Source organism: Astyanax mexicanus, chromosome 13 (assembly GCF_023375975.1).
Source record: "Astyanax mexicanus isolate ESR-SI-001 chromosome 13, AstMex3_surface, whole genome shotgun sequence".
NCBI lineage: Eukaryota > Metazoa > Chordata > Actinopteri > Characiformes > Acestrorhamphidae > Astyanax > Astyanax mexicanus.
This window is the reverse complement of record NC_064420.1, coordinates 15145772-15173591: the sequence shown is the minus strand read 5'-3', so window position 1 is coordinate 15173591 and position 27820 is coordinate 15145772. Positions and strand designations below refer to the sequence as shown.

Here is a 27820-nt window from a genome sequence, read left to right as displayed (position 1 = left end):
TATTCGTGACCTCTGACCTACAGGATAAGTGAGCACTCATCACTAAGATGACCTTAACAACATGACTGACAGTTCAAGATGATGGATCACCTTAATGTGGGCTGCTGTTTGATCGTAGTCTCGTTTAGCTTCCTCTAAGACTTTCAGGTTCTTCTGTAGAGGCTCCAAAGCAGTCTGGAGTTTAGTCTGGAATTGAACCACAGTGTAGTTTAGTGAATTCCTTCAACATTTAAACAGAAATATAAAAATAAATGTGATCACAGAGAGAACGACTGAAGATCAGATGGATTAATGATTCACTCCTACTTTCTGCTCTCTGGCCTGAAACCACACCCACTAACAGACTTTACCTCCAACTCACATAACAGGTTGATCTGATTCTGAACTGAGAAAGACTTTATACAGTTTAGAAATAGAAATACTATAAATAATATCCTACCTTACAGTCAGTCACAGCTTCATCTACTGGACAGAAATTGTGATTTTTGTGGTTCTTTGATGTCTGACAGATCACACACACAGGCTGCTGATCATCCAAACAGAAGAGCTTGAGTTTCTCATTGTGCAGACTGCAGACCCCCTCAGACCCTGCTGAAGATCTCTGACTCTCCAGAAAAGCCTCACACACATTCTTCAGTACCAGATTACAGGGAGGAAATTCTTTAGAGGACCTTTTTCTACAAACTGGGCATTCCTGAGAACCCTTAATCTTCCAGAACTGCTGCAGACAGGTTCTACACACACTGTGGGAACACGACAGAACCACCGGATCCCTGAAGATCTCACAGCACACAGGACATGAAAGCTCTTCTTCTGAAAGAGGGTATTTAGCAGCCATTTCCTCCAACTGCTGCTGTGCTGTTCCTCTGTAACGCTCCTTCAGTACAAACTTCTCTTTCTCTTTCAGGACGTCTGGAATGATCAGATCAGCACAGGAGAGAATCAGCTGCTGTAGCTCTTTATCCCACTGAGTTCTAGATCCTTTCAGAACCACACATCCAGAACCAGAACCATCCAGTCCGTGTTTAAAAGCTTCTGATTGGTGTTTCTGAGTAAAGTGAATGCAGAATGAAGAAAGATCAGAGTGATAGTATGAGATTCTCTTCATCCAACAGGAAGAGGGAGTGTAGAGGAGGTGGGGCTTTGAAAAAGGAGAAGTCAGTCAGGGGCTCTATTCTAACTGTGGGATTTCTACACTAGATGGCATCAGTTCATCACCAACCTGAAACAAGGAGCTCTCAGATGAGTGAAGATGATCAGTTTCTGTAAATCAGATTAAAGTTGTATCCAGTTAGGAACATTTTATTTTATAATCACAAAATTGTATTCCTCTCTTTATGGTTTAGAAATGAGGGGACAGTTAGATGCTCCATTCTAACACTTTTATTTAAAATGTTTACAATAAACCATAAATCTTGGGCAAACAAGATGGCTGCCACTGCATGTGCAGGTGCAGCAGGCAGAAGCAAAACCCAAACAAAACCTGAAATATACCGCACAGATTCAGGAAAAGTTACTGTGGAAGATGAGTTTTTAAACTTTCTTTTTATTAAGATCAAAACTGTAAAATAGGATGATATTGTTTTGATGGCTGTGGACCATTTTGCATCAGAATGGATTACAAACTCTACCAAACTGCTTTTTGATCTATGCCCTGGTACCACTTGCAGGTTTGTGGCTCATACTGGGCCACAAAAAGACTCAAAGAACATCAGGACTTGTCTTAAACTCCTCAATGAAGCTGGTGAGAACGTTCCTCGGTTTGTTTCCCACAATCTTGATGAACTACCACCTGTGACCTTTAACAGCTTGGATGTTTCCTGTCTCCTTGGTAAGATTGAACAACATGGTTATCACCATGAAACAAGCTGTGTCCCTACAGACAAACACCTGCAAGGACTTGCGAATTATGACTGCAGACATAAACCAGCGTCTGGGCATTATTGAGCAGCCTAGAGCAAATCAGGAGAGAGGGCCTACTTCCCAAAAAAACAAGGCCGGAAAAAGTCAGAGAGTGACTTCTCACCAAGCCTGTGAGAAGACCCAAGATAGCTTGCTGAGTCAGATCACTGAGAACTGAGACTCAAGTCAGAAGGTGGATCATCTTCCCTCAAGCCTGGATAGATCAACCAGCAGCACAAAAGTACATCCTAATGTGGCATGGAGTGACGTGGTTGCTACCACACCCTGCATCCGGGCCCAGGGCACTAGGACTAACAACCGCTGTAAACAGGTTTCTGAAAATGCTATGGTCAACACCAAGCCTCGGCTGAATCATCACAAAGGCAAGAAGACTGGTGGTATTGTTGGGACTGGCACTAGTGAAGACATTCAAGTCATAAAGTCTGAGCAGGTGATTGTGTTTGCAACTAAATTCTCACCTGATTTAGACTCAGAGACTTTAGCTCTGATTAGCTACAGTGCCTTGCGAAAGTATTCACCCCCTTTACATTTTGTTACCTCAAAACCTGGAATTCAAAGGGACTATTTGAGGGTCTGCATCATTTAATTTACAGACCATGCATACAACTTTCAACATTTAATATTTTTTTTATTGTGAAGCAAACAACAAATAGGACAAAATAACTGAAAACATCAGTGTGCGTAACTATTCACCCCTATTCAGTCAGTACTTTGTAGAGCCACCTTTTGCAGCAATTACAGCTGCAAGTCGCTTTGGATAAGTCTCTATGAGCTTGCCACCTCTTGCCACTGGAATTTTTGCCCATTCCTCATGGCAAAACTGCTCCAGCTCCTTCAAGTTAGATGGTTTCCGTTGGTGAACAGCAATCTTCAAGTCTGACCACAGATTCTCAATTGGATTAAGGTCTGGGCTTTGACTAGCAAATTCCAATATGTTTACACATTTCCTCTTGAACCACTCAAGTGTTGCTTTAGCAGTATGCTTTGGGTCATTGTCCTGTTGGAAGGTAAATCTCCACCCTAGTCTCAAATCACTGACAGACGTAAACAGGTTTTGCTCAAGAATATCCCTGTATTTAGCACCATCCATCTTCCCCTCGACTCGGACCAGTTTTCCAGTCCCTGCTGCTGAAAAACATCCCCACAGCATGATGCTTCCACCACCATGTTTCACTGTGGGGATGGTGTTCTTGGGGTGATGAGATGTGTTTGGTTTGCGCCAGACATAGCGTTTTCCTTGGTGGCCAAAAAGTTCAATTTTGGTCTCATCTGACCACAGTACCTTCCTCCATACAGTTTGGGAGTCTCCCACATGCCTTTTTGCAAACTCGAAACGAGCCTTCCTATTTTTGCCTGTAAGTAAAGTTTTTTTTCTGGCCACTCTTCCATAAAGCCCAACTCTATGGAGTGTACGGCTTATTGTGGTCATATGAACAGATACTCCAGTCTCTGCTTGGGAACTCTGCAGCTCCTTCAGGGTTACCTTTGGTCTCTGTGCTGCCTCTCTGATTAATCAAACTCAAGCCCACTGTGGGGTCAATGGTGGTGATGAATGTGCCTTCAATGGGGGCTGAGGTGTATGAAGACCAGTGTTAGCCACAGGGATGGGGATTAAAGTGGTGTCTTACAACTCCCGAGGCTTACGCCTAGGACAGTCTGCTGGGGAAAGAGCACATCGGCTGTTGTTGACCAGCTACTGGAGACCACAGACATACTTTGTGAGCAAGAGACATTTTTAGCCATACAGGACCTGGATAAACTTAACTCTGTGCACAGTGACTTCCATGGAGCAGGAGAGTCCACTACAGATTTGAGGTGTGGCCATTCTGTGGCACAAGAAATATGACCCAATGATTAGTGTTATTAGATTAGAGGTGGATTGGTGTATTGCAATCAAAATTGTGCATGATATGAATGTTTTTATCATTTTAAATGTTTGTACTCCATACGATAGCTATAAGAATGAAGATGAATATGTGAATAGATTAGCTTTTTTAAACTCTTATATTAAGGAATGTACATGTGCAAATGTTTTTGTGATGGGTGATGTGAATGGAGACACCTCTGATGAGAAATCTCTATTTGGTCAGCACTTGTTGCAGTTCTGTCATGACAGTAAACTGGTCCTTTCCAGTAAGAAATTACTCCCTGTAGATAGTTATACCTATATCAGTGAAGCATGGCACACAACATCATGGCTGGATCATGTAATCTGTACAGCCGATGCTCATGAAAGTCTGGAAAAAGTGGAAATTTTGTATGAGTTTACCACCACTGATCACTTACCTGTCTCGATGGTGATAAATGTTGACCAATTACCTCACTGCAGTAGTTCATCAGAAGATGGCGCCAATGGGCCCAAAGTAAATTGGGCTAAACTAACTAACTATAAGATGATGTTTTGTATTATTGTGGGAGGTCAGATGTTCTCCTGAGGGAGGTACAGTTGCCAATAAATGCTATTCTGTAATGATCTTTGTAAAATGTACAACAGCATAGTGAGTGCCATGCATGAGGCCAGTAGAACTCTACACACTCACCCCAAAAGGGCTAACAACATCAAGCCTGGTTGGAATAAGTATGTAGCTGACCATCAAGAAGCCACTAAGAGGGCTCATAGGGCCTGGGTTATAGCTGGTCGGCCTAAGCATGGACCACACTTGGAGCATAAGAAACTTGCCAATGCTAGATATAAGTATGCGGTGCGCTTTGTTGGGAAGCATGAGCAAGCCTTAAGAGCTCATTCTATGGCAACTAACCTGCTTGATAATAATGTCACTGAGTTCTGGAAAGAGGTAAAATCTACAAATAGGGCCAAAGCAGTACTACCATGCCACATTGATGGGGTATCTGAAGCTGATAATATAGCTGAGCGGTGGAGGCAGCACTATGCAGCTCGGTTTAATTGCATCAAAAGTGAACCCTATTGTGAAGGCAAACTAAATGAGGAAGTGATTCACTTTACACCCAATGAGGTTTTTCATGCTATAGACCAACTAGCCGATAACAAATCTAGTGGCGATGATAACATCACTGCAGAACATCTTAAGTTAGACAGCCCTAGAATTGCAGCATTGTTGTCTATTTGCTTCACTGGTCTGATGACACATGGGGTGCTACCTGACACTATGCTCACTGTTATGTTAGTGCAAGTCATTAAGGATAAGGCAGGTAAAATAGGGAGTATGGATAACTACAGACTTATTGCCTTAGCCAGCATTCTGTCTAAGGTATTAGAGAGGATGCTGCTAGATAGACTGAGTGAGTTTATTTATACCACAGAAAATCAATTTGGTTGTAAGCCTATGCACAGCACAGATTTACGTATTTATGCCTTGAAAGAAACTGTTGAATCCTATAGAAGTATGGCTCTACAATATTTCTTTTTACATTACATTACATTACATTTGGCAGACGCTTTTGTCCAAAGCGATTTACAATAGTCAAGTACAATGTAAAATAAGTTTAAAGGTAAAACATCTTTGGATAGGGATAAAAGGAGGACAAAGGGGAATAATAGGATAGAGGAGTGAAGGAGAGGAAGAAATAAATGAGGTTAGAAGTAGTTAGTGTGTTAGAGGTGTTAAGAGAGTAAGTGCTCTTTGAAGAGCTCTGTCTTCAGGAGTTTCTTAAAGATAGCGAGAGATTCTCCTGATCTAGTAGTGGAGGGTAGTTTGTTCCACCATTGGGGAACTCTGTATGAGAACAGTCTGGATTGCTTTGTGTGAATGTTTGGCAAAGCGAGGCGACGTTCACTGGAGGAGCGCAGCTTTGAATTTGATGCGAGCATCAACTGGTAGCCAGTGCAGCTCAATGAGCAGCGGGGTGACATGTGCCCGTTTTGGCTGGTTGAAGACCAGACGTGCTGCTGCGTTCTGGATCATCTGGAGTGGTTTTACTACACGTGCCGGGAGGCCAGTTAGCAGGGCATTGCAGTAGTCGAGGCGTGAGATGACGACCGCTTGCACCAGGAGTTGGGTGGCCTGTTGCGTCAGGAACGGTCTAATTTTTCGGATGTTATAGAGCGCAAAGCGGCAGGACCGAGCAACTGAGGCCACATGGTGCGTGAAGGAGAGTTGGTCATCAACCATAACACCCAGGTTCCTAGCAACCTTTGTCGGTGAGAGAGAGAGAGAGTCGATACTTATAGAGAATTTGTGTTGAAAAGATGGTTTTGCTGGTATAACCAGAAGTTCAGTCTTTCAGAGATTTAATTGAAGGTGATGCTCCCTCATCCATGAGGATATGTCAGAGAGACATCCGTGCAGAGATTGAGTGATCTTCAGGTGAGAACGACAGGTATAGCTGGGTGTCATCAGCAAAGCAATGGTAGGAAAATCTGTGTGAGCGGACAACCTGACCAAGAGAGGTGGTGTATATGGAGAAGAGAAGGGGTCCCAGTACCGAACCTTGGGGAACCCCAGTGGATAAGGAGCGGGCTGAGGACAGCTGTCCTTGCCACGACACCTTGAACGAGCGCCCAGTGAGGTATGATCTGAACCATGACAGCACATTGTCTGCGATCCCCATGTTTGAGAGTATAGTTAGGAGGAAGTCATGGTTGACTGTGTCAAATGCGGCCGAGAGGTCCAGCAGAATGAGCACTGAGGACTGACCTGCAGCTCTGGCAGTTTTCAACGCTTCAGTCACAGACAACAGAGCCGTCTCGGTAGAGTGTCCTTTTTTGAACCCAGATTGGTTCTGGTCCAGAAGGTCATTCTGGGAGAGGAAGCCAGAGACCTGATGTAAAACTGCTCTTTCTAGTGTTTTAGAGAGAAAGGGTAGCAGTGAGACCGGTCTGTAGTTGTCAACCTGGGCGGGGTTGAGAGAAGGCTTTTTGAGCAGTGGTGTCACATGCGCTTGTTTGAAAGCAGTCGGGAATACACCAGAAGTTAAAGAGGCATTGATCGTGTGATCGTTTGAAGGAATTGGGTCGAGCGGACACGTAGTAGGACGGCTACGTGTTAGGAGAGCCAGTGTCTCGTTCTCAGTGAGAGGAGTGAACGAGGAGAAAGCGACGCCTTCAGTGGAGGGACACCGGGCAGTAGAGGATGTAGTAGGACTGCTACATTGTGCATCAGTAAACTGGTTGCTGATGGCCGCCACTTTGCCAGTAAAGAATGAGGCAAGTGTTTCAGCCGTAAGGCATGTAGCGGGAGGAGGAGGCGGAGGGTTGAGTAGTGATTTAAATGTAGCAAATAGTTTCCGGGAATCTGTGAGAGAGCAGAATTTATTGTGATAAAATTCAGCTTTAGCAGTAGTGAGGTTGGCTGAAAAAGAAGCCAGGAGCAGTTGGTAAATTTTTAGGTCTGCTTGTTTTTGGGTTTTTTGCCATTTTCTTTCGGCAGCTCGGAGTTTGGAGCGTAGTTCCCTGAGTGTGTCATTTTTAAGCCATGGCTGCGGTTTGTTTGAGCTAATGGCTCGAGATGTAAGAGGACAGAGGTTGTCCAAACAGGAGCTTAGTGTGGAGCAGAGAGTGTCAGTGGCATCATTTACATTGAGTGATGAAAATGAGCCTGGTGGAGGCATATTGTCAGTCACCAGCGAGGAGTACTGGTCTGCTGAGAGATCTCGAAGATTTCGGCGGAACGAGACCATAGTAGGAGTAGCTGTGGGTTTATTTGAAATATGAACATTGAGTTTCATAAAGTAGTGATCCGAGACGTGCAAAGGAGTGACAGTTAGAGAGTCGGTGTCACAGTTACGAGTGAAGATCAGGTCTAGATGTTTGCCAGCTTTATGTGTTGGAGGGCTGGGGACCTGCTCCAGTTCGAAAGACTGCATGAGGGATAGGAAGTCTGTGAAGCTGGTACTGTCATGGTGGATGTTCATATCCGCTAGAATGAGCATGGGACAATCTTGCTCAGGGATAGAAGACAGTAGCATGTCAAGTTCATGCGTGAATTCGCCCATTTGTCCAGGAGGACGGTAGAGAACAATAATGGCAAGTTTTGCTGGAGTAGTAACCAGTGTGGCATGATACTCAAATGTATTGAATGTGTTTGCCGGTAATAGTTGAGTATGTTTTAAGCCATTAGCGATTAATAGGCCCGTTCCACCTCCTCGTCCAGAGAGACGAGAAGTGTGGGAGAAGGAATAATAATTGGAAAGAGCCGCCGGAGTAGCAGTATTTTCAGGTTTGATCCAAGTTTCATCATGACTGATGATTCGCATAAGAGGCGATAAAGTCTGCTTTATTAACAGCCGACTGGCAGTTCCATAGCCCAACAGAGAATGAGGTAGTAGTGGGCGTGGTTTGTTTTAGTGGACGCAGGTTAGTATGATCCTGGCGCCTGTTTGTGTTTTTACGCCTTCTGTGCGTGCCGGAAATAACTGAGATGTGTTGGGAGCACATTTTAGGAGGCAGTAGGACGGGCTGCCTTGTCAGTGTCCTTGCTCGGTGGACTCGCGAAGGTAGACTCGCAGGTCTTTACTCGTGTTGGTCTTTACCCGTGTTGGTCTTTACCCGTGTTGGTCTTCACACAACAGCTGACGCCTTCGGCTAACGCCTCGGCGAGTGTGAGTGATGTAATAGGATTCTAGATTGCGCACAGCTGCGGGCGATATAGGAAATCAGCGCCACCAGACTGTGTTTTAAAGCCGTGAGTAACGCCCCCGAGGTCCGCAAACAGAGAGAGTGTGAAAGAGGGGGTTTGCCACGCCCCGCTCAAGTGAGAATCGCCCAACCTTGTCCGAAAAAAGCGCGCTGAAAAGCGCGTTTGCTGTTGCTGCTACAGCGTATCTGAAGTGAAAGTAAAGTAAAAAAAGTAAAAGAGCAGTCTGGTGTAGTTTGAAGTTCCTGCTAGCCCTGCTAGTGTGCCCTTGTCTTATTTAAGAAATCAGCGCCACCAGACTGTCTTTTAAAGCCGTGAGTAACGCCCCCGAGGTCCGCAAACAGAGAGAGTGTGAAAGAGGGGGTTTGCCACGCCCCGCTCAAGTGAGAATCGCCCAACCTTGTCCGAAAAAAGCGCGCTGAAAAGCGCGTTTGCTGTTGCTGCTACAGCGTATCTGAAGTGAAAGTAAAGTAAAAAAAAGTAAAAGAGCAGTCTGGTGTAGTTTGAAGTTCCTGCTAGCCCTGCTAGTGTGCCCTTGTCTTATTTAGGAAATCAGCGCCACCAGACTGTCTTTTAAAGCCGTGAGTAACGCCCCCGAGGTCTGCAAACAGAGAGAGTGTGAAAGAGGGGGTTTGCCACGCCCCGCTCAAGTGAGAATCGCCCAACCTTGTCCGAAAAAAGCGCGCTGAAAAGCGCGTTTGCTGTTGCTGCTACAGCGTATCTGAAGTGAAAGTAAAGTAAAAAAAGTAAAAGAGCAGTCTGGTGTAGTTTGAAGTTCCTGCTAGCCCTGCTAGTGTGCCCTTGTCTTATTTAGGAAATCAGCGCCACCAGACTGTCTTTTAAAGCCGTGAGTAACGCCCCCGAGGTCCGCAAACAGAGAGAGTGTGAAAGAGGGGGTTTGCCACGACCCGCTCAAGTGAGAATCGCCCAACCTTGTCCGAAAAAAGCGCGCTGAAAAGCGCGTTTGCTGTTGCTGCTACAGCGTATCTGAAGTGAAAGTAAAGTAAAAAAAGTAAAAGAGCAGTCTGGTGTAGTTTGAAGTTCCTGCTAGCCCTGCTGGTGTGCCCTTGTCTCATTTAGGAAATCAGCGCCACCAGACTGTCTTTTAAAGCCGTGAGTAACGCCCCCGAGGTCCGCAAACAGAGAGAGTGTGAAAGAGGGGGTTTGCCACGCCCCGCTCAAGTGAGAATCGCCCAACCTTGTCCGAAAAAAGCGCGCTGAAAAGCGCGTTTGCTGTTGCTGCTACAGCGTATCTGAAGTGAAAGTAAAGTAAAAAAAGTAAAAGAGCAGTCTGGTGTAGTTTGAAGTTCCTGCTAGCCCTGCTAGTGTGCCCTTGTCTTATTTAGGAAATCAGCGCCACCAGACTGTCTTTTAAAGCCGTGAGTTACGCCCCCGAGGTCCGCAAACAGAGAGAGTGTGAAAGATGGGGTTTGCCACGCCCCGCTCAAGTGAGAATCGCCCAACCTTGTCCGAAAAAAGCGCGCTGAAAAGCGTGTTTGCTGTTGCTGCTACAGCGTATCTGAAGTGAAAGTAAAGTAAAAAAAGTAAAAGAGCAGTCTGGTGTAGTTTGAAGTTCCTGCTAGCCCTGCTAGTGTGCCCTTGTCTTATTTCGGAAATCAGCGCCACCAGACTGTCTTTTAAAGCCGTGAATAACGCCCCCGAGGTCCGCAAACAGAGAGAGTGTGAAAGAGGGGGTTTGCCACGCCCCGCTCAAGTGAGAATCGCCCAACCTTGTCCGAAAAAAGCGCGCTGAAAAGCGCATTTGCTGTTGCTGCTACAGCGTATCTGAAGTGGAAGTAAAGTAAAAAAAGTAAAAGAGCAGTCTGGTGTAGTTTGAAGTTCCTGCTAGCCCTGCTAGTGTGCCCTTGTCTTATTTCGGAAATCAGCGCCACCAGACTGTCTTTTAAAGCCGTGAGTAACTCCCCCGAGGTCCGCAAACAGAGAGAGTGTGAAAGAGGGGGTTTGCCACGCCCCGCTCAAGTGAGAATCGCCCAACCTTGTCCGAAAAAAGCGCGCTGAAAAGCGCGTTTGCTGTTGCTGCTACAGCGTATCTGAAGTGAAAGTAAAGTAAAAAAAGTAAAAGAGCAGTCTGGTGTAGTTTGAAGTTCCTGCTAGCCCTGCTAGTGTGCCCTTGTCTTATTTAGGAAATCAGCGCCACCAGACTGTCTTTTAAAGCCGTGAGTAACGCCCCCGAGGTCCGCAAACAGAGAGAGTGTGAAAGAGGGGGTTTGCCACGCCCCGCTCAAGTGAGAATCGCCCAACCTTGTCCGAAAAAAGCGCGCTGAAAAGCGCGTTTGCTGTTGCTGCTACAGCGTATCTGAAGTGAAAGTAAAGTAAAAAAAGTAAAATAGCAGTCTGGTGTAGTTTGTAGTTCCTGCTAGCCCTGCTAGTGTGCCCTTGTCTTATTTAGGAAATCAGCGCCACCAGACTGTCTTTTAAAGCCGTGAGTTACGCCCCCGAGGTCCGCAAACAGAGAGAGTGTGAAAGAGGGGGTTTGCCATGCCCCGCTCAAGTGAGAATCGCCCAACCTTGTCCGAAAAAAGCGCGCTGAAAAGCACGTTTGCTGTTGCTGCTACAGCGTATCTGAAGTGAAAGTAAAGTAAAAAAAGTAAAAGAGCAGTCTGGTGTAGTTTGAAGTTCCTGCTAGCCCTGCTAGTGTGCCCTTGTCTTATTTCGGAAATCAGCGCCACCAGACTGTCTTTTAAAGCCGTGAGTAACGCCCCCGAGGTCCGCAAACAGAGAGAGTGTGAAAGAGGGGGTTTGCCACGCCCCGCTCAAGTGAGAATTGCCCAACCTTGTCCGAAAAAAGCGCGCTGAAAAGCGCGTTTGCTGTTGCTGCTACAGCGTATCTGAAATGAAAGTAAAGTAAAAAAAGTAAAAGAGCAGTCTGGTGTAGTTTGAAGTTCCTGCTAGCCCTGCTAGTGTGCCCTTGTCTTATTTAGGAAATCAGCGCCACCAGACTGTCTTTTAAAGCCGTGAGTAACGCCCCCGAGGTCCGCAAACAGAGAGAGTGTGAAAGAGGGGGTTTGCCACGACCCGCTCAAGTGAGAATCGCCCAACCTTGTCCGAAAAAAGCGCGCTGAAAAGCGCGTTTGCTGTTGCTGCTACAGCGTATCTGAAGTGAAAGTAAAGTAAAAAAAGTAAAAGAGCAGTCTGGTGTAGTTTGAAGTTCCTGCTAGCCCGGCTAGTGTGCCCTTGTCTTATTTAGGAAATCAGCGCCACCAGACTGTCTTTTAAAGCCGTGAGTTACGCCCCCGAGGTCCGCAAACAGAGAGAGTTGTGAAAGAGGGGGTTTGCCACGCCCCGCTCAAGTGAGAATCGCCCAACCTTGTCCGAAAAAAGCGCGCTGAAAAGCGTGTTTGCTGTTGCTGCTACAGCGTATCTGAAGTGAAAGTAAAGTAAAAAAAGTAAAAGAGCAGTCTGGTGTAGTTTGAAGTTCCTGCTAGCCCTGCTAGTGTGCCCTTGTCTTATTTAGGAAATCAGCGCCACCAGACTGTCTTTTAAAGCCGTGAGTAACGCCCCCGAGGTGGCAAACAGAGAGAGTGTGAAAGAGGGGGTTTGCCACGCCCCGCTCAAGTGAGAATCGCCCAACCTTGTCCGAAAAAAGCGCGCTGAAAAGCGCGTTTGCTGTTGCTGCTACAGCGTATCTGAAGTGAAAGTAAAGTAAAAAAAGTAAAAGAGCAGTCTGGTGTAGTTTGAAGTTCCTGCTAGCCCTGCTAGTGTGCCCTTGTCTTATTTCGGAAATCAGCGCCACCAGACTGTCTTTTAAAGCCGTGAATAACGCCCCCGAGGTCCGCAAACAGAGAGAGTGTGAAAGAGGGGGTTTGCCACGCCCCGCTCAAGTGAGAATCGCCCAACCTTGTCCGAAAAAAGCGCGCTGAAAAGCGCGTTTGCTGTTGCTGCTACAGCGTATCTGAAGTGAAAGTAAAGTAAAAAAAGTAAAAGAGCAGTCTGGTGTAGTTTGAAGTTCCTGCTAGCCCTGCTAGTGTGCCCTTGTCTTATTTCGGAAATCAGCGCCACCAGACTGTCTTTTAAAGCCGTGAGTAACGCCCCCGAGGTCCGCAAACAGAGAGAGTGTGAAAGAGGGGGTTTGCCACGCCCCGCTCAAGTGAGAATCGCCCAACCTTGTCCGAAAAAAGCGCGCTGAAAAGCGCGTTTGCTGTTGCTGCTACAGCGTATCTGAAGTGAAAGTAAAGTAAAAAAAAATAAAAGAGCAGTCTGGTGTAGTTTGAAGTTCCTGCTAGCCCTGCTAGTGTGCCCTTGTCTTATTTAGGAAATCAGCGCCACCAGACTGTCTTGTAAAGCCGTGAGTAACGCCCCCGAGGTCCGCAAACAGAGAGAGTGTGAAAGAGGGGGTTTGCCACGCCCCGCTCAAGTGAGAATCGCCCAACCTTGTCCGAAAAAAGCGCGCTGAAAAGCGCGTTTGCTGTTGCTGCTACAGCGTATCTGAAGTGAAAGTAAAGTAAAAAAAAGTAAAAGAGCAGTCTGGTGTAGTTTGAAGTTCCTGCTAGCCCTGCTAGTGTGCCCTTGTCTTATTTAGGAAATCAGCGCCACCAGACTGTCTTTTAAAGCCGTGAGTAACGCCCCCGAGGTCCGCAAACAGAGAGAGTGTGAAAGAGGTGGTTTGCCACGCCCCGCTCAAGTGAGAATCGCCCAACCTTGTCCGAAAAAAGCGCGCTGAAAAGCGCGTTTGCTGTTGCTGCTACAGCGTATCTGAAGTGAAAGTAAAGTAAAAAAAAATAAAAGAGCAGTCTGGTGTAGTTTGAAGTTCCTGCTAGCCCTGCTAGTGTGCCCTTGTCTTATTTCGGAAATCAGCGCCACCAGACTGTCTTTTAAAGCCGTGAGTAACGCCCCCGAGGTCCGCAAACAGAGAGAGTGTGAAAGAGAGGGTTTGCCACGCCCCGCTCAAGTGAGAATCGCCCAACCTTGTCCGAAAAAAGCGCGCTGAAAAGCGCGTTTGCTGTTGCTGCTACAGCGTATCTGAAGTGAAAGTAAAGTAAAAAAAGTAAAATAGCAGTCTGGTGTAGTTTGAAGTTCCTGCTAGCCCTGCTAGTGTGCCCTTGTCTTATTTAGGAAATCAGCGCCACCAGACTGTATTTTAAAGCTGTGAGTTACGCCCCCGAGGTCCGCAAACAGAGAGAGTGTGAAAGAGGGGGTTTGCCACGCCCCGCTCAAGTGAGAATCGCCCAACCTTGTCCGAAAAAAGCGCGCTGAAAAGCGCGTTTGCTGTTGCTGCTACAGCGTATCTGAAGTGAAAGTAAAGTAAAAAAAGTAAAATAGCAGTCTGGTGTAGTTTGAAGTTCCTGCTAGCCCTGCTAGTGTGCCCTTGTCTTATTTAGGAAATCAGCGCCACCAGACTGTATTTTAAAGCTGTGAGTTACGCCCCCGAGGTCCGCAAACAGAGAGAGTGTGAAAGAGGGGGTTTGCCACGCCCCGCTCAAGTGAGAATCGCCCAACCTTGTCCGAAAAAAGCGCGCTGAAAAGCGCGTTTGCTGTTGCTGCTACAGCGTATCTGAAGTGAAAGTAAAGTAAAAAAAAGTAAAAGAGCAGTCTGGTGTAGTTTGAAGTTCCTGCTAGCCCTGCTAGTGTGCCCTTGTCTTATTTAGGAAATCAGCGCCACCAGACTGTCTTTTAAAGCCGTGAGTAACGCCCCCGAGGTCCGCAAACAGAGAGAGTGTGAAAGAGGTGGTTTGCCACGCCCCGCTCAAGTGAGAATCGCCCAACCTTGTCCGAAAAAAGCGCGCTGAAAAGCGCGTTTGCTGTTGCTGCTACAGCGTATCTGAAGTGAAAGTAAAGTAAAAAAAAATAAAAGAGCAGTCTGGTGTAGTTTGAAGTTCCTGCTAGCCCTGCTAGTGTGCCCTTGTCTTATTTAGGAAATCAGCGCCACCAGACTGTCTTTTAAAGCCGTGAGTAACGCCCCCGAGGTCCGCAAACAGAGAGAGTGTGAAAGAGAGGGTTTGCCACGCCCCGCTCAAGTGAGAATCGCCCAACCTTGTCCGAAAAAAGCGCGCTGAAAAGCGCGTTTGCTGTTGCTGCTACAGCGTATCTGAAGTGAAAGTAAAGTAAAAAAAGTAAAATAGCAGTCTGGTGTAGTTTGAAGTTCCTGCTAGCCCTGCTAGTGTGCCCTTGTCTTATTTAGGAAATCAGCGCCACCAGACTGTATTTTAAAGCTGTGAGTTACGCCCCCGAGGTCCGCAAACAGAGAGAGTGTGAAAGAGGGGGTTTGCCACGCCCCGCTCAAGTGAGAATCGCCCAACCTTGTCCGAAAAAAGCGCGCTGAAAAGCGCGTTTGCTGTTGCTGCTACAGCGTATCTGAAGTGAAAGTAAAGTAAAAAAAGTAAAATAGCAGTCTGGTGTAGTTTGAAGTTCCTGCTAGCCCTGCTAGTGTGCCCTTGTCTTATTTAGGAAATCAGCGCCACCAGACTGTATTTTAAAGCTGTGAGTTACGCCCCCGAGGTCCGCAAACAGAGAGAGTGTGAAAGAGGGGGTTTGCCACGCCCCGCTCAAGTGAGAATCGCCCAACCTTGTCCGAAAAAAGCGAGCTGAAAAGCGTGTTTGCTGTTGCTGCTACAGCGTATCTGAAGTGAAAGTAAAGTAAAAAAAAGTAAAAGAGCAGTCTGGTGTAGTTTGAAGTTCCTGCTAGCCCTGCTAGTGTGCCCTTGTCTTATTTAGGAAATCAGCGCCACCAGACTGTCTTTTAAAGCCGTGAGTAACGCCCCCGAGGTCCGCAAACAGAGAGAGTGTGAAAGAGGGGGTTTGCCACGACCCGCTCAAGTGAGAATCGCCCAACCTTGTCCGAAAAAAGCGCGCTGAAAAGCGCGTTTGCTGTTGCTGCTACAGCGTATCTGAAGTGAAAGTAAAGTAAAAAAAGTCAAAGAGCAGTCTGGTGTAGTTTGAAGTTCCTGCTAGCCCTGCTAGTGTGCCCTTGTCTTATTTAGGAAATCAGCGCCACCAGACTGTCTTTTAAAGCCGTGAGTAACGCCCCCGAGGTCGCAAACAGAGAGAGTGTGAAAGAGGGGGTTTGCCACGCCCCGCTCAAGTGAGAATCGCCCAACCTTGTCCGAAAAAAGCGCGTTTGCTGTTGCTGCTACAGCGTATCTGAAGTGAAAGTAAAGTAAAAAAAGTAAAAGAGCAGTCTGGTGTAGTTTGAAGTTCCTGCTAGCCCTGCTAGTGTGCCCTTGTCTTATTTAGGAAATCAGCGCCACCAGACTGTCTTTTAAAGCCGTGAGTAACGCCCCCGAGGTCCGCAAACAGAGAGAGTGTGAAAGAGGGGGTTTGCCACGCCCCGCTCAAGTGAGAATCGCCCAACCTTGTCCGAAAAAAGCGCGCTGAAAAGCGCGTTTGCTGTTGCTGCTACAGTGTATCTGAAGTGAAAGTAAAGTAAAAAAAAAGTAAAAGAGCAGTCTGGTGTAGTTTGAAGTTCCTGCTAGCCCTGCTAGTGTGCCCTTGTCTTATTTAGGGAATCAGCGCCACCAGACTGTCTTTTAAAGCCGTGAGTAACGCCCCCGAGGTACGCAAACAGAGAGAGTGTGACAGAGTGGGTTTGCCACGCCCCGCTCAAGTGAGAATCGCCCAACCTTGTCCTAAAAAGCGCGCTGAAAAGCGCGTTTGCTGTTGCTGCTACAGCGTATCTGAAGTGAAAGTAAAGTAAAAAAAGTAAAAGAGCAGTCTGGTGTAGTTTGAAGTTCCTGCTAGCCCTACTAGTGTGCCCTTGTCTTATTTAGGAAATCAGCGCCACCAGACTGTCTTTTAAAGCCGTGAGTAACGCCCCCGAGGTCCGCAAACAGAGAGAGTGTGAAAGAGGGGGTTTGCCACGCCTCGCTCAAGTGAGAATCGCCCAACCTTGTCCGAAAAAAGCGCGCTGAAAAGCGCGTTTGCTGTTGCTGCTACAGTGTATCTGAAGTGAAAGTAAAGTAAAAAAAAAGTAAAAGAGCAGTCTGGTGTAGTTTGAAGTTCCTGCTAGCCCTGCTAGTGTGCCCTTGTCTTATTTAGGAAATCAGCGCCACCAGACTGTCTTTTAAAGCCGTGAGTAACGCCCCCGAGGTCCGCAAACAGAAAGAGTGTGAAAGAGGGGGTTTGCCACGCCCCGCTCAAGTGAGAATCGCCCAACCTTGTCCGAAAAAAGCGCGTTTGCTGTTGCTGCTACAGCGTATCTGAAGTGAAAGTAAAGTAAAAAAAGTAAAAGAGCAGTCTGGTGTAGTTTGAAGTTCCTGCTAGCCCTGCTAGTGTGCCCTTGTCTTATTTAGGAAATCAGCGCCACCAGACTGTCTTTTAAAGCCGTGAGTAACGCCCCCGAGGTCCGCAAACAGAGAGAGTGTGAAAGAGGGGGTTTGCCACGCCCCGCTCAAGTGAGAATCGCCCAACCTTGTCCGAAAAAAGCGCGCTGAAAAGCGCGTTTGCTGTTGCTGCTACAGCGTATCTGAAGTGAAAGTAAAGTAAAAAAAGTAAAAGAGCAGTCTGGTGTAGTTTGAAGTTCCTGCTAGCCCTACTAGTGTGCCCTTGTCTTATTTAGGAAATCAGCGCCACCAGACTGTCTTTTAAAGCCGTGTGTAACGCCCCCGAGGTCCGCAAACAGAGAGAGTGTGAAAGAGGGGGTTTGCCACGCCTCGCTCAAGTGAGAATCGCCCAACCTTGTCCGAAAAAAGCGCGTTTGCTGTTGCTGCTACAGTGTATCTGAAGTGAAAGTAAAGTAAAAAAAAGTAAAAGAGCAGTCTGGTGTAGTTTGAAGTTCCTGCTAGCCCTGCTAGTGTGCCCTTGTCTTATTTAGGGAATCAGCGCCACCAGACTGTCTTTTAAAGCCGTGAGTAACGCCCCCGAGGTACGCAAACAGAGAGAGTGTGACAGAGTGGGTTTGCCACGCCCCGCTCAAGTGAGAATCGCCCAACCTTGTCCTAAAAAGCGCGCTGAAAAGCGCGTTTGCTGTTGCTGCTACAGCGTATCTGAAGTGAAAGTAAAGTAAAAAAAGTAAAAGAGCAGTCTGGTGTAGTTTGAAGTTCCTGCTAGCCCTGCTAGTGTGCCCTTGTCTTATTTAGGAAATCAGCGCCACCAGACTGTCTTTTAAAGCCGTGAGTAACGCCCCCGAGGTCCGCAAACAGAAAGAGTGTGAAAGAGGGGGTTTGCCACGCCCCGCTCAAGTGAGAATCGCCCAACCTTGTCCGAAAAAAGCGCGCTGAAAAGCGCGTTTGCTGTTGCTGCTACAGCGTATCTGAAGTGAAAGTAAAGTAAAAAAAAGTAAAAGAGCAGTCTGGTGTAGTTTGAAGTTCCTGCTAGCCCTGCTAGTGTGCCCTTGTCTTATTTAGGAAATCAGCGCCACCAGACTGTCTTTTAAAGCCGTGAGTAACGCCCCCGAGGTCCGCAAACAGAGAGAGTGTGAAAGAGGGGGTTTGCCACGCCCCGCTCAAGTGAGAATCGCCCAACCTTGTCCGAAAAAAGCGAGCTGAAAAGCGCGTTTGCTGTTGCTGCTACAGCATATCTGAAGTGAAAGTAAAGTAAAAAAAGTAAAAGAGCAGTCTGGTGTAGTTTGAAGTTCCTTCTAGCCCTGCTAGTGTGCCCTTGTCTTATTTAGGAAATCAGCGCCACCAGACTGTCTTTTAAAGCCGTGAGTTACGCCCCCGAGGTCCGCAAACAGAGAGAGTGTGAAAGAGGGGGTTTGCCACGCCCCGCTCAAGTGAGAATCGCCCAACCTTGTCCGAAAAAAGCGCGCTGAAAAGCGCGTTTGCTGTTGCTGCTACAGCGTATCTGAAGTGAAAGTAAAGTAAAAAAAGTAAAAGAGCAGTCTGGTGTAGTTTGAAGTTCCTGCTAGCCCTGCTAGTGTGCCCTTGTCTTATTTAGGAAATCAGCGCCACCAGACTGTCTTTTAAAGCCGTGAGTAACGCCCCCGAGGTCGCAAACAGAGAGAGTGTGAAAGAGGGGGTTTGCCACGCCCCGCTCAAGTGAGAATCGCCCAACCTTGTCCGAAAAAAGCGCGTTTGCTGTTGCTGCTACAGCGTATCTGAAGTGAAAGTAAAGTAAAAAAAGTAAAAGAGCAGTCTGGTGTAGTTTGAAGTTCCTGCTAGCCCTGCTAGTGTGCCCTTGTCTTATTTAGGAAATCAGCGCCACCAGACTGTCTTTTAAAGCCGTGAGTAACGCCCCGAGGTCCGCAAACAGAGAGAGTGTGAAAGAGGGGGTTTGCCACGCCCCGCTCAAGTGAGAATCGCCCAACCTTGTCCGAAAAAAGCGCGCTGAAAAGCGCGTTTGCTGTTGCTGCTACAGCATATCTGAAGTGAAAGTAAAGTAAAAAAAGTAAAAGAGCAGTCTGGTGTAGTTTGAAGTTCCTTCTAGCCCTGCTAGTGTGCCCTTGTCTTATTTAGGAAATCAGCGCCACCAGACTGTCTTTTAAAGCCGTGAGTAACGCCCCCGAGGTACGCAAACAGAGAGAGTGTGACAGAGTGGGTTTGCCACGCCCCGCTCAAGTGAGAATCGCCCAACCTTGTCCTAAAAAGCGCGCTGAAAAGCGCGTTTGCTGTTGCTGCTACAGCGTATCTGAAGTGAAAGTAAAGTAAAAAAAGTAAAAGAGCAGTCTGGTGTAGTTTGAAGTTCCTGCTAGCCCTACTAGTGTGCCCTTGTCTTATTTAGGAAATCAGCGCCACCAGACTGTCTTTTAAAGCCGTGAGTAACGCCCCCGAGGTCCGCAAACAGAGAGAGTGTGAAAGAGGGGGTTTGCCACGCCCCGCTCAAGTGAGAATCGCCCAACCTTGTCCGAAAAAAGCGCGCTGAAAAGCGCGTTTGCTGTTGCTGCTACAGTGTATCTGAAGTGAAAGTAAAGTAAAAAAAAGTAAAAGAGCAGTCTGGTGTAGTTTGAAGTTCCTGCTAGCCCTGCTAGTGTGCCCTTGTCTTATTTAGGAAATCAGCGCCACCAGACTGTCTTTTAAAGCCGTGAGTAACGCCCCCGAGGTCCGCAAACAGAGAGAGTGTGAAAGAGGGGGTTTGCCACGCCTCGCTCAAGTGAGAATCGCCCAACCTTGTCCGAAAAAAGCGCGCTGAAAAGCGCGTTTGCTGTTGCTGCTACAGTGTATCTGAAGTGAAAGTAAAGTAAAAAAAAGTAAAAGAGCAGTCTGGTGTAGTTTGAAGTTCCTGCTAGCCCTGCTAGTGTGCCCTTGTCTTATTTAGGAAATCAGCGCCACCAGACTGTCTTTTAAAGCCGTGAGTAACGCCCCCGAGGTCCGCAAACAGAAAGAGTGTGAAAGAGGGGGTTTGCCACGCCCCGCTCAAGTGAGAATCGCCCAACCTTGTCCGAAAAAAGCGCGCTGAAAAGCGCGTTTGCTGTTGCTGCTACAGCGTATCTGAAGTGAAAGTAAAGTAAAAAAAGTAAAAGAGCAGTCTGGTGTAGTTTGAAGTTCCTGCTAGCCCTGCTAGTGTGCCCTTGTCTTATTTAGGAAATCAGCGCCACCACACTGTCTTATAAAGCCGTGAGTAACGCCCCCGAGGTCCGCAAACAGAGAGAGTGTGAAAGAGGGGGTTTGCCACGCCCCGCTCAAGTGAGAATCGCCCAACCTTGTCCGAAAAAAGCGCGCTGAAAAGCGCGTTTGCTGTTGCTGCTACAGCATATCTGAAGTGAAAGTAAAGTAAAAAAAGTAAAAGAGCAGTCTGGTGTAGTTTGAAGTTCCTTCTAGCCCTGCTAGTGTGCCCTTTTCTTATTTAGGAAATCAGCGCCACCAGACTGTCTTTTAAAGCCGTGAGTAACGCCCCCGAGGTACGCAAACAGAGAGAGTGTGACAGAGTGGGTTTGCCACGCCCCGCTCAAGTGAGAATCGCCCAACCTTGTCCTAAAAAGCGCGCTGAAAAGCGCGTTTGCTGTTGCTGCTACAGCGTATCTGAAGTGAAAGTAAAGTAAAAAAAGTAAAAGAGCAGTCTGGTGTAGTTTGAAGTTCCTGCTAGCCCTACTAGTGTGCCCTTGTCTTATTTAGGAAATCAGCGCCACCAGACTGTCTTTTAAAGCCGTGAGTAACGCCCCCGAGGTCCGCAAACAGAGAGAGTGTGAAAGAGGGGGTTTGCCACGCCTCGCTCAAGTGAGAATCGCCCAACCTTGTCCGAAAAAAGCGCGCTGAAAAGCGCGTTTGCTGTTGCTGCTACAGTGTATCTGAAGTGAAAGTAAAGTAAAAAAAAGTAAAAGAGCAGTCTGGTGTAGTTTGAAGTTCCTGCTAGCCCTGCTAGTGTGCCCTTGTCTTATTTAGGAAATCAGCGCCACCAGACTGTCTTTTAAAGCCGTGAGTAACGCCCCCGAGGTCCGCAAACAGAAAGAGTGTGAAAGAGGGGGTTTGCCACGCCCCGCTCAAGTGAGAATCGCCCAACCTTGTCCGAAAAAAGCGCGCTGAAAAGCGCGTTTGCTGTTGCTGCTACAGCGTATCTGAAGTGAAAGTAAAGTAAAAAAAGTAAAAGAGCAGTCTGGTGTAGTTTGAAGTTCCTGCTAGCCCTGCTAGTGTGCCCTTGTCTTATTTAGGAAATCAGCGCCACCAGACTGTCTTTTAAAGCCGTGAGTAACGCCCCCGAGGTCCGCAAACAGAGAGAGTGTGAAAGAGGGGGTTTGCCACGCCCCGCTCAAGTGAGAATCGCCCAACCTTGTCCGAAAAAAGCGCGCTGAAAAGCGCGTTTGCTGTTGCTGCTACAGCATATCTGAAGTGAAAGTAAAGTAAAAAAAGTAAAAGAGCAGTCTGGTGTAGTTTGAAGTTCCTTCTAGCCCTGCTAGTGTGCCCTTGTCTTATTTAGGAAATCAGCGCCACCAGACTGTCTTTTAAAGCCGTGAGTAACGCCCCCGAGGTACGCAAACAGAGAGAGTGTGACAGAGTGGGTTTGCCACGCCCCGCTCAAGTGAGAATCGCCCAACCTTGTCCTAAAAAGCGCGCTGAAAAGCGCGTTTGCTGTTGCTGCTACAGCGTATCTGAAGTGAAAGTAAAGTAAAAAAAGTAAAAGAGCAGTCTGGTGTAGTTTGAAGTTCCTGCTAGCCCTGCTAGTGTGCCCTTGTCTTATTTAGGAAATCAGCGCCACCAGACTGTCTTTTAAAGCCGTGAGTAACGCCCCCGAGGTCCGCAAACAGAGAGAGTGTGAAAGAGGGGGTTTGCCACGCCCCGCTCAAGTGAGAATCGCCCAACCTTGTCCGAAAAAAGCGCGCTGAAAAGCGCGTTTGCTGTTGCAGCTACAGCGTATCTGAAGTGAAAGTAAAGTAAAAAAGTAAAAGAGCAGTCTGGTGTACACTGAAAAAAGAGAATTGTTGGACCAACTTAAAAAAATTACTTCAATTGGTAACACATAAATAAATTAAGTTTTTACAAATTAAGTAAACAAGTTAGCTCAACGTAATTATTTGATTACTTTCAAGTTGACAGTTTTCATTATCTCAACTTAAATTTAAGGCAAATCAACTTAAATTATCCAGTTTATCCAACTTAATTACGTGCTTCATAATTTTAAAGTACAATGTAAAACATTTCAAGTTGTTTAAACTCAGCAATATAAGTTCTCCTGCTGCCTTAAAAGTCTGAGTTAACTCAATGTGGGATTCTCAACATATTTGTTATCTTATTATTTAACTGCAAATACTGATAGTATAATACTGCACTGAAAAAAGTGAAACAAGCATGTCATTTGTTTAAAGTGTTTTTTTTTATTTTTACTTAATAAAAAAATATGATTTCTCATTTAAACGTATTTTGTTCAGTTTGACCAAAAGCAAAAACAACTACCAAGAAAAAAACTTAACAGAAATAATTTTGCTTAAATAATTTTTTTACTTTAAGTCAGATAGTTTAATGTCACGTGACCTCGTGACGTCGGGACAAGTACCTTCTCCTTGAGTTTTTCTGTCAGCCATTTTACTTCGCGCCGACTGCCAAGTTCATCTGACCCACAGGACAACTGGTTTAATTAAGGTAGGAATTCTAAAGTCTCTTTTAAGGAGGATGATTGTTTAGGAGTGTGTAGGAAGGTAGAAAATGTCAGGATTGACCGCTAATTGTTACTTTTCAGCCTATTTTATGTGTTTTGCTTGTGAGTTTGCTAGCCAGCTTTAACTAGCTAGGTAACGTTAGCTTAGTTAGCTAATGCTGGATAAACGTGTTTTTAAGCTAAATACCTAACTATTTAGTGTTAATTAAGTATATAACGCTGGATAAATGTGGTGTTTAGCTTAAAATCTAGATATTTAGTGTTAATTAAGTATATAACACTGAATAAGCGTGTTTTAGCTTAACCTAGATATTTAGTGTTAATTAAGTATATAACGCTGGATTAATGTGTTATTTTATCTTAAAACCTAGATATTTAGTGTTAGTTAAGTATATAACGCTGGATTAATGTTTTATTTTAGCTTAAAACCTAGATATTTAGTGTTAGCTAAGTATATTAATGTGTTATTTTAGCTTAAAACCTAGATATTTAGTCTTAATTAAGTAACGTTATATAACGCTGGATAAATGTGTTATTTTAGCTTAAAACCTAGATATTTAGTGTTAATTAAGTATATAACGCTGGATTAATGTGTTATTTTATCTTAAAACCTAGATATTTAGTGTTAGTTAAGTATATAACGCTGGATTAATGTTTTATTTTAGCTTAAAACCTAGATATTTAGTGTTAGCTAAGTATATTAATGTGTTATTTTAGCTTAAAACCTAGATATTTAGTCTTAATTAAGTAACGTTATATAACGCTGGATAAATGTGTTATTATAGCTTAAAACCTGGATATTTAGTGTTAGTTAAGTATATAACGCTGGATTAATGTTTTATTTTAGCTTAAAACCTAGATATTTAGTGTTAGCTAAGTATATAACGCTGGATAAATGTGATATTTTAGCTTAAAACCTAAATGTTAGTGTTAATAACGCTGGATAAATGTTATTTTAGCTTAAAACCTAGATATTTAGTGTTAATTAAGTATATAACGCTGGATAAATGTGTTCTTTTAGCTTAATACCTAACTATTTAGCATTAATTAAGTTTATAAAGCTGGATAAACATGTTTAAGCTTAATACCTAACTAACTAGTGTTAATTTGCTATATAATGCTGGATAAATGTGTTTGTTTAACAGTCATTTACTGTGTTAAATCTCTCTTTTTATCTTTTTACAGGTTTGATCTTGAGCTCTTTTGCTGAAAATTTACATCCATCTCTTCTAAATTTGGTGAGTCTCAAAATAAACAAATGAAAAATGCATGTATGGTTAAATAGTGATCAACCAAAAATATAGCAGCAGAATAGGTTTGAACTTATCACTGATATTTACTATGTATACATTGCTTAGATATTCACTGGTTCTTTTTGCATCTACATTCTTTACTAATACCTTTATTAAGCAGTGGCAATAGGCCAGTTGTAACCTGTAGAGAAAATTCTCATGTTGAACAGAACCTAAGATATTAAGCGAGACCAAATTAAAATGCATGTCAGATCTGTCAAACAGATTTCATACCACAGTGTGTAATTACATTTGCATGTGTTTATTTTTAAAGATCAATCATGAATTCCTGAGAATTACAACTGTTCCACTTCAACCACAGTTCCTGGCTTGGACAAGCACCACAGCAAGCTGATTGAGCTATTCAGAAAGAAGGGAGGAGAGAGAAGACACACCGACAAACGTCCTGAAAGTTCTGGATCAGGTTGGTACTTTTTCGGTACATATGAGTGTTTGTTTTACATCTAGTGCTGGGCAAGGTGACCCCAAATCCTGGTCACACTTAATTTAGCAAAGGATGAGGATTAACAGAATAAAAAATGTTAATTGTGATAGTTCTGAATGTTGTGATGTTAGATCACACTTTGGAAGAGATGCTACATTATTTTGAGTTATTTTGCATTGTATGTTTGGGTTTTTATCTAGAGCCTCGAGGTGAGCCTGAAAAGAGAATGTCTGCTAAAGTGCCTCATCGATTACCTGGGGGAAGACGTGGACAGTCTTATCAAGGAATACTTGGTAAGTAGTTATGCATGTAAACATGTTAAGCTTTATGTAAGATAAAACAATGAATATTTTAATTTGACTGTTTACATAAATTACCTCAGGTCCAAAAAATAAAACCTTTCCTACATTCCTGTTACATTTCATGTGATTAGCATTCACTGTACCCTGGTCATTATTCACCAGGATAGTTTATTATGTGTAATACAACTAAGATATCTGTGCTGGTGTTTGTTTAAAGTTTGTATATAGACTGACATGCAAAATTCATAGGATAGCATTATGTAATTTCTTCATGTAGTCTTAGAGATTGGCTTGGAACATTGGCCAGTGTGGTTAAGTCAACACAGTTGTTTATCAAATATTGTCTATTTTTACTCAGACAAAGACCACTGCAGATGTACTTCATTACTTGTGCAACATTCTGGTCTAATCTTGATTTTTTAATTTTAGAAACAAATAGTGTAACATGGGTCAGACAAAAGTGTAAAGGCTTAACTAGCTGTGCCTTCTCAGACTCTTGGCCTTGGTTGGCTAAAGCGTAATCGGACAGTCAATCAAAATATATATATATATATATATTTTTATCAGGTTTCTCAGAAGAAGGAAGCTGAGACGGAGCTGAAGGAATCTACAGTAGCAGTGTTTGTCATCAGGGAGGATGAAGACCCTCTCCAATCGCCACATGAAATTGGGATTGTACTTGAAGGTGTGGATGTTCATGAGTTGCCATCAGTAGCACATTCATTTACAATGCTGTTTGGCCTCATCACTGCTGTGAACTATCCTGTGAGTTATCCAAGTAAGCTGAAATACACCTTTTGTAAATATTCATGGACATGGAACCAAAGAAAATGACACGCAAAGTGTGCAGTCTTAGTGTGCAGCTTTAAATATTCTCTCTCACTCGCCCTGTCTTGCTCTCTCTATATTCAAAAGGTGTACAGTATTTTTGCACTTCTAAATGTTTGAATACTGAAGAAGAAATGTATAAACCATTTTTGTTAAACCACCTTGTTAAACAGTAAAAAGGCCATAACGCACTACCTTTTATGTGAATGTTTAACATAAATACAGCCATATTGGCCTTTTGTTAGAAAGGCAGTATATTTTTTGTTTTTGATTATTTTATTTGTTTTCAGGCTTACTGTAATACTGGTGCATATTTCACTACAATAAGTCACTACAATAAACATGGTCTTTTACTCTCTATTTCTGTCTGTTTGTTGTAACTACATCTTTGAAAGAAATGTCAATTTGGTAATGGAAGAAATTAAGTTGAAAAAAGGAAAAGCGTATGTGTTATTTTCTTTGTAAGTTTTATGCTTGTGACTAAAGAAAGAGTATTGATTAGGGTGTGATTAATATTTTTAATTTGTACTGAATCAGAAAATTAACTTGAGACAAGTTAATAAAATTGACTGTAACAAAATTAGAGTATTTTTATTGGTTTAGTCTAAAGTAAAAAACATACTTGAATTTAATATTAAATATTAGTTTTCTCCAAAATAAAAAAATAAGTTGTAACAAAGTAAAATAGCAATATGTGTTCTTTGGAATAAAGGATCTTTTTAATTTGTTGGGAAGTAATTTTTTGCTTTGGATAAAGATATTTTTTTAATTGAATTTGAATTAAAATATGAAATTTCAACCAAATTATAAATATAATTTGAGAAAAATTAATACATTTAGCTGTAACAAATTAGAGTAATTTTTTTAAGTTGGTCCAAAGTATCATTTTTTTCAGTGTGGAGTAAACTCAGCAAAGAGTGAACTCTGTAGCTCAAAGCCAGCATACTGTGATCACTAAAAACACAAAATAATGTTAATGTGCTCTTACAGCCCACAAACACTGAGGCGTGGCTATCAAATTATATTATAATATTGCACGCCTAGGATAAGGTAGCTTTGGGCAACAGACAACACAAAGATGGTGAGTAAGGAAGAGGCCACACCCAATATGCAGATATATGGTGCCAGGAGCCTATAGGAAAGCTGCATGAACCAACACTCTAGAAAGAGCATTGACACAGGTAGTGACTAAAAGTTGGTTCAAATCACATTTTTTCATTGGTTCAACCAACATTTTTAAGTTTTCAGGTTGAAGTTCTCTGGACTCATTTTATTGAGTTATACTGGCCGATAAGTTCACTCAACTTAATAATATTAGTTTCCACTGACTAAAACACAGAATCACTTCAAACTATAGTTTGAAGTTCCTGCTAGCCCTGCTAGTGTGCCCTTGTCTTATTTAGGAAATCAGCACCACCAGACTGTCTTTTAAAGCCGTGAGTAACGCCCCCGAGGTCCGCAAACAGAGAGAGTGTGAAAGAGGGGGTTTGCCACGCCCCGCTCAAGTGAGAATCGCCCAACCTTGTCCGAAAAAAGCGCGCTGAAAAGCGCGTTTGCTGTTGCTGCTACAGCGTATCTGAAGTGAAAGTAAAGTAAAAAAGTAAAAGCGCAGTCTGGTGTAGTTTGAAGTTCCTGCTAGCCCTGCTAGTGTGCCCTTGTCTTATTTAGGAAATCAGCGCCACCAGACTGTCTTTTAAAGCCTTGAGTAACGCCCCCGAGGTCCGCAAACAGAGAGAGTGTGAAAGAGGGGGTTTGCCACGACCCGCTCAAGTGAGAATCGCCCAACCTTGTCCGAAAAAAGCGCGCTGAAAAGCGCGTTTGCTGTTGCTGCTACAGCGTATCTGAAGTGAAAGTAAAGTAAAAAAAGTAAAAGAGCAGTCTGGTGTAGTTTGAAGTTCCTGCTAGCCCTGCTAGTGTGCCCTTGTCTTATTTAGGAAATCAGCGCCACCAGACTGTCTTTTAAAGCCGTGAGTAACGCCCCCGAGGTCGCAAACAGAGAGAGTGTGAAAGAGGGGGTTTGCCACGCCCCGCTCAAGTGAGAATCGCCCAACCTTGTCCGAAAAAAGCGCGTTTGCTGTTGCTGCTACAGCGTATCTGAAGTGAAAGTAAAGTAAAAAAAAGTAAAAGAGCAGTCTGGTGTAGTTTGAAGTTCCTGCTAGCCCTGCTAGTGTGCCCTTGTCTTATTTAGGAAATCAGCGCCACCAGACTGTCTTTTAAAGCCGTGAGTAACGCCCCCGAGGTCCGCAAACAGAGAGAGTGTGAAAGAGGGGGTTTGCCACGCCCCGCTCAAGTGAGAATCGCCCAACCTTGTCCGAAAAAAGCGCGCTGAAAAGCGCGTTTGCTGTTGCTGCTACAGCGTATCTGAAGTGAAAGTAAAGTAAAAAAAGTAAAAGAGCAGTCTGGTGTAGTTTGAAGTTCCTGCTAGCCCTACTAGTGTGCCCTTGTCTTATTTAGGAAATCAGCGCCACCAGACTGTCTTTTAAAGCCGTGTGTAACGCCCCCGAGGTCCGCAAACAGAGAGAGTGTGAAAGAGGGGGTTTGCCACGCCTCGCTCAA

The 27820-nt window shown here is 44.5% G+C and overlaps 2 protein-coding genes and 1 long non-coding RNA gene across 4 annotated transcripts in view; 1 reads left to right on the top strand and 2 right to left on the bottom strand.

Moving 5' to 3' along the window:
- Positions 1-27820, bottom strand: part of LOC111188224 (E3 ubiquitin-protein ligase TRIM35-like) — a 251840-nt gene that overhangs the window by 12240 nt on the left and 211780 nt on the right. Inside the window, exons 1-2 of one of the 2 annotated variants that reach the window (XM_049463240.1) lie at positions 440-1058; positions 91-186 (exon numbers count right to left, since the gene is read on the bottom strand). The exons of the other annotated variant lie outside the window; for it this stretch is intronic. Of the exons in view, the coding sequence (XP_049319197.1) occupies positions 91-186; positions 440-838 (495 nt within the window). The 5' untranslated portion in view covers positions 839-1058. Of the gene's footprint in view, positions 1-90; positions 187-439; positions 1059-27820 lie in introns of those variants that run through there. 2 annotated transcript variants of the gene reach the window in all.
- LOC125780675 (nuclear factor 7, brain-like) overlaps positions 1-27820 on the bottom strand; it is a 237157-nt gene that overhangs the window by 12271 nt on the left and 197066 nt on the right. The gene's annotated exons all lie outside the window — the stretch shown is intronic.
- On the top strand, positions 22152-25624 carry LOC111195051 (uncharacterized). The gene is made up of 5 exons (XR_007423947.1): positions 22152-22381; positions 23583-23635; positions 23964-24113; positions 24335-24427; positions 25004-25624. It is a non-coding gene; the product is annotated as an uncharacterized LOC111195051 (long non-coding RNA).